Here is a 20,660-nt window from a genome sequence, read left to right as displayed (position 1 = left end):
TGCTAACATTTGATCTGTTAATGAGATTCATACATATTCGAGTATTCTATTGATGTTATCCTTCACATCTCAAACAATGAGTTAGTAAATAAATTAAGAACATTTTCCCCTCCCTAATTGACTAGTTATATATTTTATAGTATGGATTTCTTGTGGTCTCTTGGTCTTACTGGATTCAAGGACAAGGAAGCTTCGTGCTCTTACTTGGAGAAGGTGCACTAATTCTGATAAAAGTCAGGGTAGCTTAGCCATACCGAGATCTTATTTGGGCTACGAATACTATGTGATTTGGAATAAAGAGTCAGTTTTTTTGTAAGGAAAAGTAACGTCATGCCTTGTTACCTCCCACAAACTCCTGTACAGATAGACTTTAGACACTCAAGGGCAGTGTCTAGTAGAAATTCGAGCTCTCTCCCATTGTTATGAAAATAAAAATGATTTACAAATTAAAAAATAAGTTTGTTAGCATAGTCAGTTTTTCAAAAGTGATATGAAAAAGATCAAGGCATCAATTTTTTTTAATAAGCACAAAAATATCATTTTTAGCCATTTTAATCCGAAAAGCACGCATGGGGGGGAGCACCTGAATTTTTCCCGGAAAATCCGTTTTGTTACGTTTTACTCATATCATGTTTAATGCTTGTGCAAAATTTGTAAAAAATTCCAAGGCGTAATTATTGAGAAATATACGAACGGACAAGGGTGAATTTACAGGTCCACCCTCCCTTTTGTCAGAGTGGGGGGGGCAAAAATAAGATATTATAAGTGACGCTCTTCTGGAGCATGAAGGTACGATTCTCAATACCGGCAGTATTAACAATTACAAATGACTTAAGACTTTACCACGTCAAAGCTGCCGGATCGAGAACAAATTACACCCGTAAATTTTTATAATAGAAATCGCTTCAGACAATATATGAAACAACTTGAAGTAAGGAGTACACATAAATAAAAGATGAATATCACAAAGACAAAATTTCACCCATTAAATCATCGTTCAGCAATTATATAAACATGTCGAACCGAAAAAACAACTAATTTCAAACATATATTCGATGCTTCCATTCAGTCTCGAAAGACAAAGGATACCCCCTGTAGGGGCATCTGCGCGTGTAATTGTGTTGCAAGTGTTGCGCAATTACTAACCACGTCGACACTGCTTCAATCATGTGGCAAGGAGAAGTCCAGGACAACTGGAATGCCGAGATAAGCGGAGAGGACATACAACACCTGGAAGTCTCAAATGATTACCCATCTGGTACTGGCCAGGCCCATTGTTGCTTAACTTCGGCGTGTCAAACGTGATTAATTTGAAGCGAATGTTGATAAATGTATACACAAGAAGTGTTTCTATGAATACGTGACCTACATGAAAGTCATTGAAACGAGATAGTTTTCCCTACAATTTAAAACTATTTCAAAATTAATGCGGAGAAAGATTCAAGTGAAGGCGGAGTAGAGGCATTATTACATAACAAGGAGTGTTTTTTTTTTATTATTTTCTTCTTGCTGAGAAAGAAAACAAAAGACACACGCTATTCTTGGCATTCTTATACAATGATGGCGTCATGACCACGTGCGTGTCTGAACTTTCCAATCGCTTACGTTCCCGACCACTTTATAATAAAAAGTGACGATCAGTCTTATTGGGCAGATATTACTCAATTAAAGAACTGACAAGCGATAGCTACGTTGTACTAGCGAAGACTAACAGTGAAAACGTATTGACTTAACGCAACAGTAAGTATAAATAAATTATTTCTTATCTTTTGTTGCCGTTACGTTTTTTTTTTTTTTTAAATTTCATTTTCTCTTTTTGTATGTAGTAAGATGCGTCGACACATTTCTATAAAAGGGCTTTGTCGGTCCGTATTCCTTATTTGCTTGGTTTCTGTCGCGTTTCCATCTTTCTTCACTTTCTCATCTATATTCCCGGTCTTTTCATTTTTTATTATTTAGTTTTCTTTAATGATCCCTATTATTTCATAGTGACCCATATTTTTCTTTTTACTATTACCTACATATATACTACCCTTTCCATTTACTCTTGTGTATTGTACTTACTTTTAATGTTTCCTACCATATTATCCTATTCCTTTATTCTCATTTTATATCTGTAATTGCATTTTATATAATTCTGGCCCATCTCCTCTTCTAATGAGAAGCATTTAGCTTCAAAATGCACTGGCCTAAAAACGGTTTCTTTTTATTTTTCCTTTTAACTTTTCCTTATTCTGATGACATAAAGTTATGACTTCTATTCCTCTTTCATTTAATATGTTTGTTTGCTCCTTATGAGTTTCTTATTTTGATAATCTTTGCTTTGTTAAAACTACATTATTCGGTAACATAATTGTGTGTGTGTGCATATACATATGTATGTAGATATAAAATAAAGATTGAGTAGAATTTGATTAAGATAGGTCAACAAAAATGTGTTTATATTGGACTTGAAAACGATCATGCTGTTGTCCACTAGGAAGCAGTACCACTGTATTGTCCCCCAAACGGACAGTCCTTGGAAAAAAAACTTGCTCGTGGAAATTTCGATTAGTTTTTAGATGCGTCCAAAAGAGACGATCTTTCCGTATGTCAGGCTAACATTTGAATTAGCATTTTCGACACTATGTAGAGATTTTCTCATCCAAATTTACATTACTAAATGCGCAAATTAAATGAACGTATCTGCTTAAATGGGCTCAACGACTTTGATAAACATCCTTTGGCTTAGATTTACAATAGCATTTTTTCTGTGAATCAAAATTTTATAATAGCATATGGCCCTCTGTTTGTTTGTGTGTGTGTGTGTGTGTGTGTGTGTGTGTGTGTGTGTATGACGTTATTTCCCTTGCTAAACATGCAAACAGTTCTTGTTAATACCTATTTGTCGAAAATATAAACTATTTTTCTTTTTATTGTTTTTCAGGATAAACCATGCATAATTTGATTTTAATTCTCCTGTTGCTGGTGCTCCAAACCGTTCTGGCAGTTCCAAAATATAACTGTAAGTTCTATTTTCAGTGAAGAAAAACATTGTGCAGCTAAGAAAAACAAAGTGGGCTCTCTCTAACGAGCTAGAAAATGACTCCCATCTTAGAGTATCCTATAACTCTGCAAAGCCACCATTTGCGCGATCGATGCCTCTGTTCAGCCTCAAAAGACAAAGAATACCCCTGAAGAGGCAGCTGCGCGTGTAATTGTGTGGCAAGGGTTGCGCAGTCTCTAACCACACCTCTCCTGAACCTGCATTGCTTGATTCCAAATGAGGAAAGAAAAATTATTTTCTATTCTACATTTATATAATCTTACAAATACATATATAGAAAACAGTCCTAGTTGAAATGTATTTGTAGATAAATTTTAATGCGAACAAAATAGTATTTGTAGACTGATTGCATTTGTAGACTGACTGCAAACAAATCACATTGATCGACAAGAAAATGTTTGTAAGCAAATATCATTTATAGTCAACTTGTATCTGTGAACAGATTGCATTTTTTACCATGAAATATTTGTAGAAAATAGCATTTGCAGGTGAATCTCATTAGCAGATGGATTGTGTTTGCAAACATTCAATCTGGGTAAGAATAGGCTTTGCAGACAACTTGTAAAGAGTTCTTTGTGTGCATTTAAATTATGTAAGTACAAATGTATATGTAAATGAATTGTTGATAAATTCAAGTAGATTAACTATTTTTGAATCGAGGGTATTTTTCATTCTTTTTCTTTTTACAGATTGTTATATGGATGTTCAACCCGGTAAATGTAATAACAAGATCAAAATGTGGTACTACAATAAGAATGAAACGCGTTGTTTACCGTTCTTCTACACTGGTTGTGGTAGAAATTACAATTCCTTCATAACGAGATTGGAATGCGAGGGCATTTGTGGCGACATGTGCCAAAAACCAATAGAGTCAGGATTGTGCGACGCATTTGTTTCCAGGTATGAAAGCTTTTTGTGATTTGGTTAATGATGCCAATAAGACAACGGACAACATGGTTCATGAAAATATCAAATTCCATTAACCAATGTTAAATGTGTTAAAGCCTGAATACTCAATTGTAGAGCAGATCGAAATGGAATCCAGTAAAACTGTAGCAAAGTTTAACTTTGTAAAATTAAAGAAAACACATGTTATAAATAAAAAGCGAATTATTGTTAAACATTGGAATGCAAAAGAAGATATCTAATTCTATTAACAAATGGTATAAATAGAAGCATGAAACGAGTTCCTGTAAAATAGCGAAATATGGTAGTATTTAAAAAAAAAACAAATTCATTCTTGAGTCTATGAAAAATAATACCAAGTACTCGTTGCCATATTTGAGCTGGTGCATCTACACCTGTCTCTCTCACTCTTCGGCCAGGTCTAAAAATAGGAGATTCGCTTCTGAATCAGTTGTTGGATAGCAACCGAGAGGAAGACAGGTGATAAGGTTCAATCAATCCAAGACTGTGATTGAGGACAGGGGTTCATCACGTCTAGCCTCTATTGCATGTAACTAACACAAGTGAAGAGCAGAAGAAAAGCAGAAACCAGTGAAGAAAAAAAAACTTAAAAATAAATTAAATGTCGCTTGCCATGACAGAAAATACGATGAAAATGCATCCTTCAACCTAAGCAACATAAGTTAGAATAAATACACCAATGCTGCTGCAAAGAAGGTGAGCGCTTTTTAACATGCTAGAAAATTACTCCCGCTGTAGAGTATCCTATAGAGTATTTTTGCCAAATCTGGGCTGGTACATCTACTGCTAGTCTTTTACTCTTACAACGGATAAAATGGAATCTATAATCTAATAGGCCCCGCACTATCAGCTAAGTTCCAATCCTTGTCCCATAACAGCGATGTGGCATCCTGATGCCTGTTTTACAAATATTTTAATGAAATATTCTCTGCTGAATTCATATCACTTGTTCCCTCTCGACGTACATATTTAACACATACTCGACAAACAGTAAAATTCCCTTCTGAATCAGAAGTAGTTTTTTTTTTTTTTTTTTACAAAGGCATCACCACATTATCAAGGCCCAGAGGCCACTCAAGGATAAGGGTTAAAGAGTGTACAGTAGAAATTGTTCAATATAGTAATCATTAGTAATGAACATTTGGTAAATTTGATAACTTATATGGAACGGCTCATCAGGAACTCACTTACCCTAGACCTGAACACAACCATATTGTAGTCAGCCGGAAAGCAGGAAAACGGAAGACAATTCCACAGGCGTGCAGTTCTAAGAAAGAAGCCCTGTTCATGGAATCTACGTTTAGGTTTAGGCACAGATAAAGAGTGGGGGAAATTATTGATAGTGTTTACAACTAGACGAGTGTTTCTTGTGAAAGTTTGGCGAGGGGGGACCATAGATTGAAGCTCAGTTGAACACTTTCCATGAAAATAACGATACATCAGAGACAAACTCGCAACATCTCTTCTGTGAGATAGAGGTTGCAAGGAGGAGAAAAGGACATCTCCTACGAGGCTACGAAGTCTATTTTGAACTCTATCAAGGCACGACAAGTCCTTTCTAGCAGCTCCTGCCCAGATGTGGCAACAGTATTCCATCCTTGGACGTACCTGGCTCTTATATAGATAGAGAATAGCATCAGCAGTGAGATATCTACCGGATCGATAGAAAGATCCCACCATTTTTCCAGCGGGCTTGGCAACAGATTTGATATACGTGTTCCATTTAAGATCAGGAGTAATGGTCAAGCCCAGAAGCTTGTCAAAACTTGATGCCTCCTGAAGACGAGAGCCATTCATTTCAATTGATGACAAATGTGGATTAGAATGTTGATGATGTAAAGAGAGAAGCTTGGTTTTAGATGCATTAAAAGTAACCAGCCACTCCTTTCCCCATTGTACTACGTGCTCAAGATCAGAGGAGAGAGAATTGGAGAGAACTTGGTCGTTTACTGTCTTAGATGTTGTACCATAAATGGTAGTGTCGTCAGCATAAATGTCTACAAATGATGTAAGGATATTATTTGGAAGATCATTAATGTAGATCAGGAAAAGAGTTGGGCCCAGGATGGATCCCTGAGGGACACCGGCATTAATACTGTGAGCTTCGGATTTTTGCCCCTCAACTACTACTCTTATGAACCTATCAGAAAGAAATGATTTAATAATTGAGAAGACTTTTCCAGCTATACCATAGCTAGCGATCTTATGAAGTAAACCTTTATGCCATACCCTATCAAAGGCCTTAGATATGTCAAGTGCAATTGCCCTAGAAAGATTGCCACCGTCGAGAGATTTGCTAATCCTATGCGATATAACTGTAAGGACATCTGCTATAGATCTAGCAGAACGGAAACCATATTGAGTGTCACTAAGAAGGTTATTTTTGTTGAGATGGTTGATTACTTCTGTATTTAACACAGATTCTAGCAACTTACTCATGACGTACAGGAGACTTATTGGCCTGTACTGAGAGGGGGATGAGCGATCACCTGAATTCTTAAATACAGGGCATACTGATGAGATTTTCCAGGGAGATGGGAAACTATTCTCCTTAAGACAACGTTTAAACAGTTTTGTAAGTATGGGCGCTAGTTCAGGTTGAAGTTTTTTGAGTACTATAATTGGAATACCATCAGGGCCAGTTGCTTTACTCGAATCAAGGTTTTTGATTAGCTTCGCAACATCACGTACAGATATACGTATATCACATAGCGTGTTTTCTGATACAGGAGGAAATATTGATAGCAATCGATAGGAGGACTGATGACAATATTGGACCAAACCAACACTGATCTTGGCAATTGAGGAAAAGTGCCGAAAAAAATTCTTAAAAATACTAGGAGAAATTGGAATCATTGTTTCTTCCCTTTATTTTCTTCAACAGAAAAAAAGAAGAACATGAACAGACGCTTAGAAGTTACGTCACATCTTTGAAAACGTTATTTTAAAGGTTTATTTGAAATTTTACAAAATAAATTAACGTACAAAAAAATGTTAAATGATTAAAATGATTTTTTTTCTTCTGGCATTTCTGAATTTGGGGGGTGAGGATTTGTTCTTCGTATTATTTTGATTCATCGGACTACTGTTCTTATCTTGTGCGATTTTCACAACGTTTCGGACGATGTAACCTTCGAACTTCTTCAGGTGTATCTTGCCGAACTTGGGAATGTTTCTTTTCTGAGATTTTCGGTGTAATACACTTTTTTCAAAGAAAGTCTGTTGATTGTATGTTTTTCTCTTAATTTCACTAGTGGAAGAAAAAGTCAGCCCTTCGGAGAAAATTGGTGGGTTGTTGTCGGTCCAGTGTTATTGGCGGGTGGTAGATTTCTGTTCGTGTTTGTCGCTATTCTTGCGTCCACATCGCTTGACCAATCTTCAATAAACTTAGTAAGCGTATAGCTCATGGTAAAACTGAATGTCACCCTTTTGGCGATAACCTCGGTTCTACTCATCGTAGAGACTCAATATTTGGTCCATATTTGATGTCTCGCTTCTCTTATGATACGGAAGCCTTGAACTTAAAACTTTCGGTTACAAATTCCGACTTGTGATTTCTCATAATTTGATGTTGTTTGATAACATTCAAAATGTTCGCCTAACAATATATCGCTTTTGTGTTATAAATATCCCCATGGTATAATTTGGAATGTTTTATATAATACGGAGAAGTAAGGCCTACGTAAGATTTTGGGATATCCTTACATTCTCACTACTGACTTGTATATAATTACATGGTTGTTTTTATTTACATTAAGACATTTTATTTTATTACCATTTTTTGCAATCTGTTTGAAAGTATTTATTTTATTTAAAGTATGTAATCTCTTGATATAAAATTCAATGTACGTGTGTATATGGTGAGATGTGTGCGTGTTGCCTGTAGGAAGAAAGGTTAGAGAACCACATTAAACCTTAAGTGTATTCTTATATAATATTAACCGGGTAAGGCAACGTAATTTTTAACAGATATCTAAGTCCAGTTCTAAGGATGTTTTAAGGGTATCTTTTAAAACTTCTAATATATCCTATTTTGATAAATATATTTCATATGTGGAAAGGTTTTTGGAAAAGACAAGTGAAGTGCAACAGAATCTCTGCATTATCCTCTAAGTGTTTAATATCTACGTGCCACCACTCTAAAAGATGCACGGTAATAGAACTTTTTAAATCTTCAAATATGTGCGCCCCAGGGCTGATTGCTGATTGGCTAATCTCTTTGTCTTATTCCGGTAACATTCCAGAAACCATCGGAAGATGCCGAGACGACCTTGAGTCAGGTTCTGTATCAGTATGCATTTGATTTGTTTTACGGTATAGGACACATATAGTGGTTGTTAATGTTGAAAAACTTATTAAACAGAATCCTACAAATAGTATAAGACCATTTCTAAAATTAAAATTTCCAGTAAGAATAACATTAATTCCTGAAAATAGTTATTCGCGTTGGCTTTTCAGGCTGCTTTTGTGGCACCCTTCTAGAAACTGTCAGAATTGGTTATTTAATGCTGAAGAAATTTATAAATAATGTAATTAGTTTATACTTCTAGCAAATGTTACTTTTAGAATTCAAATTTGCAGCAAAATGGTAACATTAGTTCCAGAAAATATTATTTCATGGCAGTAGTATTCTTTGTTCTCATCATGATTAATACTCGATCAACTTCTTCTAGTGTCTGTTTCGGAGATTTAGTTTGGCGTGTTTGTTTTTTTTGTCTTTTTTTAACAGCATATTATATTACTAATCTATGGCTTACTAAATATCGAATAAAGGCGTCAAATATTATTCTCTAGTTAAGATAACTATTTTGTATTGCAATAATTAATTCTCTCTCAGAATATATTAAATTACTCTAAAAACATCACGTTTTTGTACTCTAACCATACTGTAATATTGTCTATATAATGTGTTCATATATTTACGAGCGTATACGAATGTGTCTATTTTCGGTTTAACTTGTGATATACGTTTGAAGTCTATATGTGATTGTATAGTGATGATTATATAAACAGGACATAACATTTAAAACAAACGGTCTTTACAATAATAGGCGTCGGATACAGTTATATTTGGGAGAGAGGGTAATATCAGTAAATAGAGAAAAATACCTTATCCCTCTAATAATTTTATAAATCAGGTTGAAGGCGGCTAGATTGAATATATGTATTCTTATCTATTGTTTGATCTTATCTTTTTCCCCCTGTAATCGGTTGCTAGAGTTAGTAGGCTATTTTACAATGAACGATTGAGAAAATGTTGATTATTTTTATGCCATTGAGGTGTAGATATCTGTATGCACAGTATTCACTTATGAATAAACTACCCAATTATTATGAAGTTTGAAATACAGATGCATTGCGTAAGGGGTCTTAATGCTAGCAATATCTAGTTTATTTTTTTATGGAAAGAGTTAAAAAGGGAAGCAAACTCTACATATTTCCTGAATTTAAGTTTATTTAGAATATATAAAATTTTTATTAATAAATAAATAATACATTTTTCGGGTATATTATATGGACATGGCTTTCCATTTAAAAAAAAAATTGAGATTTGCAGCAAATTTAATTCGTGTTCATTAGGCATCATATCAGCAAGATTCTTTTAATTTCAATTTCTTAAGACCTTTAAAACTTAAGCCTTAAATTTTAGACCTTTTCAAGAACCAGAATGATATAATAGATTTTAATTAATATTAGAGCAAGAATTCGAGGCATGACGTTTAGTACATGTGACGTTACATGTAGACATGCTCTTGAATAAAATCATGTAAGAAAGTTTTTACCAATATCTGAACAAAGAATTTTAGACAAGTTGTAGTAGCAATATATCTTGATCTTAATCTTCAAAGTGGTCCAGAACTGTTCCATTCTGGGAAATCATTTTATCCGTCGAAGGCACATACTTCTAGTTTCTTTTTTATATAAAATTTGAATTTTTAATTTTATTTGTTACTAGCGGGGGTACCCGGCGTTGCCCGAGTGTTTGTTTCCGGGACGGAGGGGGGGAGTTTTAAAAAATGTTATGGTAGGTAAGTAGGAAGGATCAACACCCGGAGTCATGAGTAAAAGTAGGAAAATAAAGTGTGAAAAAAAAAAAAAAAAAAAAACATCTGCAACGTTAACAGTTCGGCCACCAAGAAAAGTCCATTCCAGTTGTTTAGGAAAAAAAAAAAAAAGCCACTATGGTCGGTCGGCGCGAACGTGAAAATATAATGTGAATTGTCCAGCAACCTAACCACTACGCCACAGAGCACTGCAGCTTAGTTTAGTGATTTTAAATAACTTAACATGATAGAACTACGAAGCCAAACCGGTGTTCTCTTCTCAACTGTTCCTTGTGAACGATCTCCAAACGGTGTTAAGTGGTGGCAGGGGGAGGAGGAATTTTTAAGAGAGAAAATATTTTACCACTTCCATTGATCTTAACCGATTTTGGCCGTGACTTCTCAGCAGAAAAAGTATAGAAATCTAAGATTATCTAGGAATTTGAGAACTAATAAGCCTATAACAAACCTCAGATATTGTTCTGCCGTTTGTGCATAATGTATTTGCATGAAATAGCTTGATTTTTAATCCTATTAATGTCAAAATCCCACGGGAAAAAATGAGTTCATTTTATTTATATAGAGAAGATAAATGAAATAAAACGTTTAAAATTTAACAGCTATGTTTTATTAAAACGTTTTTTTTTAATATTGTGTAATTTTAACATTAAAAGTATAATATAAGTGTGTTATTTTCTTATTCGTCTTTCAGGTTTGCCTATAATGCGAGTACGGGACGATGCGAACGGTTCAAGTACAGCGGCTGCGGTGGAAACAGGAATAACTTCCAGACCCTCGAAAAGTGCCGGAAGGTCTGTGAGAACAGTTGTCTGCTGCCACCGAAAAAGGGTCCGTGTAACGACATGATTGAACGTTACTTCTTCAACACGACAACCAAAACCTGTGAAATGTTTATATACGGCGGATGTAGCGCCAACGCTAACAATTTTCAAACTGAGAAGTCATGCAAAGCTATCTGCGTTTACTCAGATACGCGAGGTTGATGTGATTTCGATTTCATGAATATTTCAATATTTTTTTAATAGAATGTATACGTTCTTTTAATAAATATAGCGAACACTCATTATATATTTGGCACCAAATATGTACTTATGTACAATAAAAATGTCGGTACGTGTACAATTACATCAAAACATTAAAAATGAAAATATCGAAAAAAGGTTATATTGTACGCATCCGTTCTGAACTGAAGATCCCCGAAAAAAAATTTCACTTAATTTGACCGAGTAGTTTTGTTTGTTTGTTTTTTTACAGCTAAAAAACACGTTTTTTTGACGGCACGTTGAAGGCAGACATCTTTGATTTTTTTTTCTTAATTTTTGTTTGGAGTTTACAAACGCCACGGGGAGATAATTCCAGTTAAAGCGCCGACACTCCCTCCCCATCTTTAATACTAGCTTTTCTTCCTAAAAATTGAACCTTTTGCTCGGTATCATAACGAATAGTTTTTTCGATGTAAAGCAAAAACTATTTGATGAAATTAAGTGAATTTTGTTTTTTTCGGATACGTACAATATAAACTTTTGTTCGAACTTTTCATTTTTTTTAATGTGTTGATTAAACTGTACAAGCACCAAAATCTTAATATTATTACTGTTTTATTATTTACTCGTGAATGGTGGTCTAGTGGTTAACGAAACGCACTGATTACCTTGGTGTTCCAACCATTTTCACTTAGGATGTTGGCGATCTTCAATTGGTCTTTTCCGTAATCATTGATGTATTTCTGTAAAGAATTTTGACAAGGAAAAAAAATCGGAAAACAATGCCAGCAATAGAATCTTCGAATTCGATGATGATGATGATGATGATGATGATGATAATGATGATGATGATGATTGGAACTGTCTATATTCCAAAGTGTTTCCCTCATCTGTATAATGTACTGTATAATGTACTGTTAATGATAATCCCTTTGAAATAATACAGCTGTAGCATGTTTTACAAAAAAACGTGTCCAAGAAAAAATATACAAAACATAAATGCTACCAAAGGTAAGATAAGCTAATCTTCTACCTACCTGTGTAGGTTTTTCGTGTTTAAACTTATTTTAAAGTGGCTATTAATTTTGAAACGCGCTTAAGTTAAACCGATAACAAGATAGAGGAAATGGTTTTCGCATCTTTAATAGTATCTATAATCACTCAAAACCCCAAAATGAAACATTTCTTTGGAGTTTCATGGGTATTTTGTTTTAAAGTCGGCTAGCATAGAACGTGCAACGAGAGGTTGATTAATTGAATAATAAATACTCGATCAATTGTGATTACCTTTAACCGTCAGAATATCTCTTTAGCAAATGGTGAACTTACAGCATTATATCATACGACTGAGTGATTATTTCTTTTGGCGACAGAGTGTGAACATTTTGTTTCTCGATCTATTTGCAGACAAGGCCAGGCATTCCTGGAATTCGTTAAAAGAATTGAAAATATTCTGGAATATGGTAAGATTTTTCGTTGGTGTGCTTTGGTTTGCTTGGTTTGTTTTACGGCATATCAATCTTTTTTCGGTTAATATCGATTCGGATCATTTTGGTAAAACAAAACTTTTTAAAAAAGATTATTCGTGTGCAACCACTGTGAACTGAAATCAAAATTTACTTTGCGATTTATTTTTACCTTTTTCGTTAACGCTTCAGCTATGAAGACATGTTTGCAGCAAGGCTAAAAATTAAAACATTAACCAATAGCTATTACGTTACTCATGCATATTCGTAATGCAGTCGTTCGACTTTACCTGGCAAATTCATTTTTTTTTTAATTTTCACACATTTGCGCTGATTTTTCCCTGCTAAAACGAAAATATCTAGTTTCGCACAGGTCCGAATATCGTATATATTAAGTTTCATGTCTGTAGACGAAAAACTGACAAGTGTTTGGTAGGTAAAGTTTATAAACAATTATTTATACGCATAAATATAGAAAGAGGTTCGTGTTAAGTATAAGCTTTTGCACAAATATTTCGCAAGTATAAATCATGTAGAATATATGAATGAATATAATTACACGTAATCGTAAACTAAAGATGATCATCCCGTGAGAAAACCGAAAAAATCTAATAAAGCATTAATTAAATTGCATGTTTAAAATAACATGCAAATTAGATGGATCTTTTGCAGTGAGACAATTATTAATTTTTGCTAGTGCCCCTTTTTGTCCTTCTTTTAGGTAGCTGGTTTCCAACCTCATTATTAATCCTTGTATCACATTCGTTTTGAAGTAAATAAATACGATTACAATAAAAGGATTTTTAATATGAATATCAATGCACGACAACAAACAAATTTAAAGAATTGTGTGCGTGTATCTTGATACATACATATATATATATATATATATATATATATATATAGATGATACATATATATATATAATTGATACACACATATATATATACTAGATACATATATATCTATATTATATACTTGATACATATATATATATATATTATATACTTGATACATTTATATCTATATTATATACTTGATACATACATATATATATTATATATACTTGATACATATATATATTATATACTTGATATATATATATATTATATACTTGATATATATATATATATATTATGTACTTGATATATATATTATATACTTGATATATATATATTATATACTTGATAAATATATATATTATATACTTGATATATATATATTATATACTTGATAAATATATATATTATATACTTGATATATATATTTAATACTTGATATATACATATATATATTATACTTGATATATATATATATTATATACATGATATATCTATATATTATATACTTGATATATATATATATAGATATATATATATTATATACTTGATATACACATATATTATATACTTGATATAAATATACTAGCAAAAATACTCGTCGTTGATTGAGTTCAAAAACAGCCTACAGAAAATTGACTCTGATTTATGAAAGTATGATAGATTATGAAAAGGAAGGGTTGTAAATTTAGGATGAATTTGGGGGTATCAAAACCCTAGCAAAATATTATGAAAGTAAAAATAAAATAGATAAACCCCATAATTTATTATACCATACCTGTAAACACTGAAACACTTATAACAATATTCGGTGGATCTATATCAAAAAACCTTGTGGCATATTTCCATTCTATGGAGGTCAGGTGCGAACAAACACCCCATAATTTTTTTATGCCATATTTCTTCAAACTGAAACATAATTATCAAAGTATACTTATGCAGATAGATATGAAAAGTATTTATTAAAGGCTGTACCTATTTCCATTCTATGGAGGTCAGGCGCAAACGCAGACCAATACCATTTTACTATACCATCCCTATTTACGTTAAAACATACTTATCAAAGTATTCTCATGTACATCTATATCAAAAACACTTGTAAAGTTTTGTTTTTTTAATTTCTCAAATTTATTATTTCCATACTTTGTGGACCAGGCGCGAACGAAGACCCCACAATTTTAATGAACCACCGTTCTGCAAGATCAAACACACTCACTCCTGTGTCTAGATACCTCTTCTATCATTATATGTAATCAGTTTTTTTTAAATAGTCTACTATGTAGGAGCCTCTTCGTGACCAAACACAAACACATATACACACACAGACATTCAGCTTCATAATATTGATATATTGTATTCTTGATATATATATATATATATATATTATATACTTGATATACATATATATATATATTATATACCTGATAAATATATATTATATACTTGATATATATATATATAGAGATATACTTAATATATATTGATATATATACATGATATACATATATATACATGATATATGTATACATGATATACATATATACTTGATATATATACTTGATATATATATATATATACTTGATATATATATATATATTTGATATGTATATATATACTTGATATATATGTACTTGATATCTATATACTTTATATATATATATGCTTGATATATATATGCTTGATATATATATGCTTGATATATATATATGCTTGATATATATATATATATGTACTTGATATATATATGCTTGATATATATATATATACTTGATATATATAAACTTGATATATATATATACTTGATATATATATATATATACCTGATATATATATACTTGATACATATATATATATACTTGATATATATACTTGATATATATATATATACTTGATATATATATACTTCATATATATATATATATATATATATATATATATATATATATATATATATTTGATATATATATATATAGAGGGTGCGCCAAAATAAGGGTCCTATCTTTAAATTTGAATAACTTCCACAAAGTAAAAGTTAAACTCACCAAACTTTATGTGTGTGTAGACTGACCCTTCCGAGATTATTTTGAAATAAACAAAACAAATTTGGGTCGAAAAACACTTCGTAAAACTTACATGAATTTATGAATTTTTAAAATAGGACCCTTATTTTGGCCCACCCTGTATGTATACTTGATATATATATATATATGTATATATATATATATATATATATACCTGATATATATATACTTGATATATATATATATACTTGATAAATATATATATATATACTTGATATATATATACTTGATATATATATATACTTGATATATATATATATATTCTATACTTGATATATATATATATATAATCTATACCTGATATATTTATATCTATTCTATACTTGATATATACATATATATATATATTATATACTTGAAATATATATAATCATTACTTGATATATGTATATTATATACTTGATATATATATATATATATATATATATATATTATATACTGGATATATATATATATATATATTATACTTGATATATATATTATATACTGGATATATATATTATATACTTGATATATATATATATATATATTATATATACTTGACATATATATATATATTATATACTTGACATATATATATATATTATATACTTGATATATATATTATATAATTGATATATATATATTATATACTTGATATATATATGTATTATATACTTGATATATATATATTATATATTGATATACATATATTATATACTTGATATATATATATTATAGTTTGATATACATATATTATATACTTGATTTATATATATACTATATATAAGTGATATATATATATTATATACTTGATGTATATATATATTGTATACTTGATATATATATTATATACTTGATATGTATATATATATTTTAACACTTGATATATATATTATACTAAAAATATATATATTTTTTATAATTGATATATATATATTATACTAGATATATAACGTTCATAATATATATTTCATAATATATGTATATAAATCAAGTATATAATATATATATCAAGTTTATAATATATTTATATATCAAGTATATAATATACATATCAATTTTTTAATATATATATAAGTATTTAATATATATATATCAAGTATAGGATACATATATATCAAGTATATTATATATGTATATATTAAGTAAATAACATATATATAAAGTATATAATATATATCAAGTATATAATATATATCAAGTATAATATTTATATATATCAAGTATATAATATATATATATATCAAGCATAATATTTATATATATATATATCAAGCATATAATATATATATCAAGTGTATAATATATGTCAAGTATAATATATATATATCAAGTATATTATATATATATCAAGTATATACTATATATATACATATGAAGTGTATAATATATATATCACGTATATAATGTATATCAAGTATATATTATATATATATCATGTATATACTATATATGTATATATCAAGTATATACTATATATATATACCAAGTAGATATATATATATATAAATATATAATATATATATTATATACTACATATATACTTGATATATATATATGCTTGATATATTTATATATATATATATGTGTGTGTGTGTGTGTGTGTGTGTGTGTGTGTGTGTGTGTGTGTGGCATCCGTCAGTCGAAACGACTATGGATCAGCGCCGTATTAAGATGTTGCCTCTTTGCATCCTTTTGTGTGACTGTAGAGACCAATTCTTGATTTGCATAGTCTGCCACAGCCTTGACATACGAAGGTCGTTATGCAATTTGCCGCTTCGTCCGGCTGTTCCGCCTGTACACTCGCTCTTCTCCTAGCTCTCTTTGCAGCATTTTCAACATGGAGGGTCCTCTCGCTGATGATAATCCCCTGGCGTATCATTTTCCTCCCGGCAGTTCTGTCAGCTGCAGAGTCTTCCCATGTATTCCTGTCCATCGAAAGAGCCTTCATGTCACGCTTGCAGACATCCCTGTAGCGAAGATGGGGTCGCCCCCTCTTTCTTGAGCCTGAGGCAAGCTCGCCATAGAGTAGGTCTTTAGGGATGCGCCCATCATCCATCCTGCGCACATGGCCCAGCCAGCGAAGACACCGCTCACGCAGTAGGGAGTAAATGGATGGGATGCCCGCTCTCTGCAGAACATCAGTATTACTCACTCTGTCCTGCCATGTGATACCAAGTATCCTACGTATACACCTCATATGGAAGACCTGGAGTTTCCTCTCTTGTGTTGCGTATGTAGTCCAGGATTCACTCCCATACAGTAGAACACTGAGGATGCACGCTCTGTAGACGGTCATCTTGGTGGAGGTGGTAAGGTGCCTGTTTTCCCAGACTCTTTCAGTTAGTTTAGAGAGGGTTGTAGATGCCTTTCCAATCCTTTTGTTTAGCTCTACGTACAATGAGAGGGTGTCTGAAGTAGTGGAGCCTAGATATTGAAACTGGCGTACGATCTCTAGTGGTGTGCCTTGGATTGTGCTGCTGGGTGGGGAGGCGGTTGCTTGTCCCATGACTTGAGTTTTCTTCTGGCTGATGGTGAGACCGAACAGGCTGCAAGCATTAGCAAACCTGTCCATCAGTCTTTGAAGACCATCTTCCTGATGCGATGCTATAGCTGCATCATCGGCAAACAGCATGTGTCTTATCCGAACTGTCCTGGTCTTTGTCCTGGAGCGGAGTCTGGCGATGTTGAAGAGACCACCATCTGACCTAGAGTGCAAGCAGATACCATCCGTTGTGTTCTTGAAAGCATGTTTCAGGAGTAGGGAGAAGAAGATGCCGAAGAGTGTTGGGGCCAACACACAACCCTGTTTGACACCACTCCTCACCCCGAACTCAGCAGACATGCCACCGTTAAACTGCACAGTGCTCCTCATGCCATCATGAAAGGATCTTATGATGCTGAGGAATTTTGCTGGGCATCCGATCAGTGGGAGAATTTTGAATAATCCATCTCTGCTCACGAGATCGAATGCCTTGGTCAGGTCTATGAAGGCAACATACAGAGGCTGGTTTTGCTCTCTGCACTCTCTTGCAGTTGGCGTAGGGAGAGGATCATATCGATTGTTGATCTCTCTGAACGAAAACCGCATTGAGATTCTGGGTAGATTCGGTCGGCAAGAACGTTTAGTCGCAGTAATACTATACGTGCGAATAGCTTGTCAACGAAACTCAACAGTGAGATACCGCGGTAGTTGTTGCAGTCACCGCGGTCCCCTTTGTGTTTGTAGAGAGTGATGATATTTGCGTCTCTCATGCCCTGATGCATTGAGCCTTCTCTCCAACACTGTATCAGAAGACTATGGAGGGGCTCAAGCAGGCTAGCCTTTCCACTTTTTAAGACCTCTGCTGGAATATAGTCCTTTCCTGAGGCTTTTCCTGATGGCAGTCTGTCTATTGCCCAGGATAGTTCTTCTATGGAAGGCTCCTCATCGAGCTCATGCATCAGCGGTAGACGATCAATGGCATCCAGGGCGGACTGATGTACCATGTTTTCCCTGGAGTAAAGCTCGGAGTAGTGTTCAACCTATCTGTCTAGCTGTTTAACTTTGTCTAGTATGGGTTCACCCGATTTAGACTTCAGTGAAGCAGTTTTGTTAATTATGGGTCCTGTAGCTCTCCTGATCCCGTTATACATATTTTTTATATTTCCTGTATCAGCCGCATGCTGGATAGACTTGGAGAGCTCCATCCAGTAGTTGTTTGCAGCTTCTCTTACAGCCTTTTGAACTGCCCTTTTGGAAAGCCTCAGTGCAGCCAGCGATGTAGGAGATGGGTTGGCCTTGTATGAGAGCAAGGACAAACGCTTTGCCTCAATCAGAGGGTTGAGGGTAGCAGAGTTGGCATCATACCAGTCATTGCGTTTGCTACCTGTCCTCCTCCCAAAGACTTTGAGAGCTGTAGAGTGGATGGCATTTTTCAGTGTTTCCCACTGTTCAGATGCAGTCCGGATGGTATCTCCTTTGAAGGTGGAGGTTAGCATCTCGTTGAATTTCGCATTGCGATCTGAGTATGTGGTCTTGCTAACATCAATACGGGCAACACTCTCCTGTTTAGTTTGGTAGAAATCATTGGGTTGAAGTTTGACTCTACTGCATATTAGGGAATGATCTGTATCACAATCAGCACTGTGGTAGGCTCTAGACATCAGAAAATGTTTGAGGTACCTTCGTCTAGTAATGATTATATCGAGCTGGTGCCAATGCCCTGATCTGGGATGTCTCCAGGACACTCTGTGATGCGGTCTGGTAGCAAAGAATGTGTTGGTAATGCAGAGGTCATGGTAGGCACAGAGTTCTAGAAGGCGCTGACCGTTACCATTGCATTTGCCCACTCCAAAGTTACCAAGGCAGCTCGGCCATGCATCGTTGTCGCCACCCACACGTGCATTAAAGTCCCCAAGTATAATCAGGCCTTCATTTTGTGGAAATGCCTTGATGGTGCTATCCAGCTGTGTGTAGAAGTGCCCCTTGATGTCGTCGGGCGCTGCGAGTGTTGGGGCGTACGCACATAATAGATTAATTGTTCCATCTGTGGTGTTCAGTCGTAGTGAGATTAGGCGCTGAGTAGCTGAATCAGAGAGTTGTACGTTCTGAAGCAGTGAGTTTCTGACTGCGGAACCAACACCGTGTTCCCGGACCTCCTCTTCCTGTTTTCCTTGCCAAAAGGAGGTATAGTCCGATTCCTTTAGGCATCTGGTGTCAGCTAAGCGTGTTTCTTGGAGTGCAGCGATGTCTACTTTGAGTCTCGATAGCTCGTTGTTGATGATGGCAGTTTTTCGAATATCGGAGATGTTGCGTATGTCGGTAGATAGGCCAATCGTCATAGTACGAACATTCCAGCACCCTAGCCTGAGTGTTGGATTCTTTGTGTTTGTTTTGATTTTGTTTGGTGCAATGGTTACTGGCCACTTGTTGGAATCATCCTATACCCTACGCACCCAGTAGGGTAGGTGGCCAGTGGCGGGATAGCACCTTACTGACTGAGGGCTGCTCAGCTTTGTGGCGGGCGGTAGCTGTCCAATTAAATTAAATAACTTCTCCCACCGTTAGGACCGACCCCTGGCGCCCAGCTGTACGCCAATTGAGCTGTAGACTTATAACCGGTAACTGTCGCTCCCCTGTTTAGTCCTATACAGATGCATAGCTAATGTTTTCTCTCCAGGGCGCTGGCCAGGGCAAATCTGTGGAGAGACTGGGTTGCCCAATCGTCAGAATCCCCCTCTCGGTCTTGCTGGTGTTGCCCAGAGGAATGGAAGTACCAGTACGTCCGG

General features: G+C 33.9%; 2 protein-coding genes across 2 annotated transcripts; one reads left to right on the top strand and one right to left on the bottom strand.

The window, feature by feature from the left end:
* The first annotated feature begins 1,497 nt into the window (after positions 1–1,497).
* On the top strand, positions 1,498–11,628 carry LOC145248909 (BPTI/Kunitz domain-containing protein-like). Its single transcript, XM_080110690.1, has 4 exons — positions 1,498–1,740; positions 2,927–3,004; positions 3,736–3,946; positions 10,730–11,628. The coding sequence occupies exons 2-4, from the start codon at positions 2,935–2,937 to the stop codon at positions 11,019–11,021; spliced, it is 573 nt and encodes a 190-aa protein (XP_079966816.1). The 5' UTR covers positions 1,498–1,740; positions 2,927–2,934; the 3' UTR covers positions 11,022–11,628.
* Positions 11,629–11,668: 40 nt separating this feature from the next.
* On the bottom strand, positions 11,669–20,213 carry LOC145248714 (protein CFDP2-like). Its single transcript, XM_080110366.1, has 2 exons — positions 19,770–20,213; positions 11,669–11,764 (listed from the first exon to the last, which is right to left on the bottom strand). The coding sequence occupies exons 1-2, from the start codon at positions 20,211–20,213 to the stop codon at positions 11,669–11,671; spliced, it is 540 nt and encodes a 179-aa protein (XP_079966492.1).
* Between the last annotated feature and the right edge of the window lie 447 nt (positions 20,214–20,660).

The sequence above is a fragment of the Euprymna scolopes genome, chromosome 27, assembly GCF_053919585.1.
Source record: "Euprymna scolopes isolate OS-2025 chromosome 27, ASM5391958v1, whole genome shotgun sequence".
Taxonomy (NCBI): domain Eukaryota; kingdom Metazoa; phylum Mollusca; class Cephalopoda; order Sepiida; family Sepiolidae; genus Euprymna; species Euprymna scolopes.
The sequence above is the reverse complement of the archived record's forward strand: the minus strand, read 5'-3'. Positions and strand labels throughout refer to the sequence as shown.

Coding starts and splice junctions, on each gene's coding strand:
- LOC145248909 (XM_080110690.1), top strand. CDS start 2,935: ATGCATAATTTGATTTTAATTCTCCTGTTGCTGGTGCTCCAAACCGTT. Junction 3,005..3,735: donor GGCAGTTCCAAAATATAACT/GTAAGTTCTATT, acceptor TTCTTTTTACAG/ATTGTTATATGGATGTTCAA. Junction 3,947..10,729: donor TGCGACGCATTTGTTTCCAG/GTATGAAAGCTT, acceptor TTCGTCTTTCAG/GTTTGCCTATAATGCGAGTA.
- LOC145248714 (XM_080110366.1), bottom strand. CDS start 20,213: ATGACGATTGGCCTATCTACCGACATACGCAACATCTCCGATATTCGA. Junction 11,765..19,769: donor TTGGGGACTTTAATGCACGT/GTGGGTGGCGAC, acceptor AATTCTTTACAG/AAATACATCAATGATTACGG.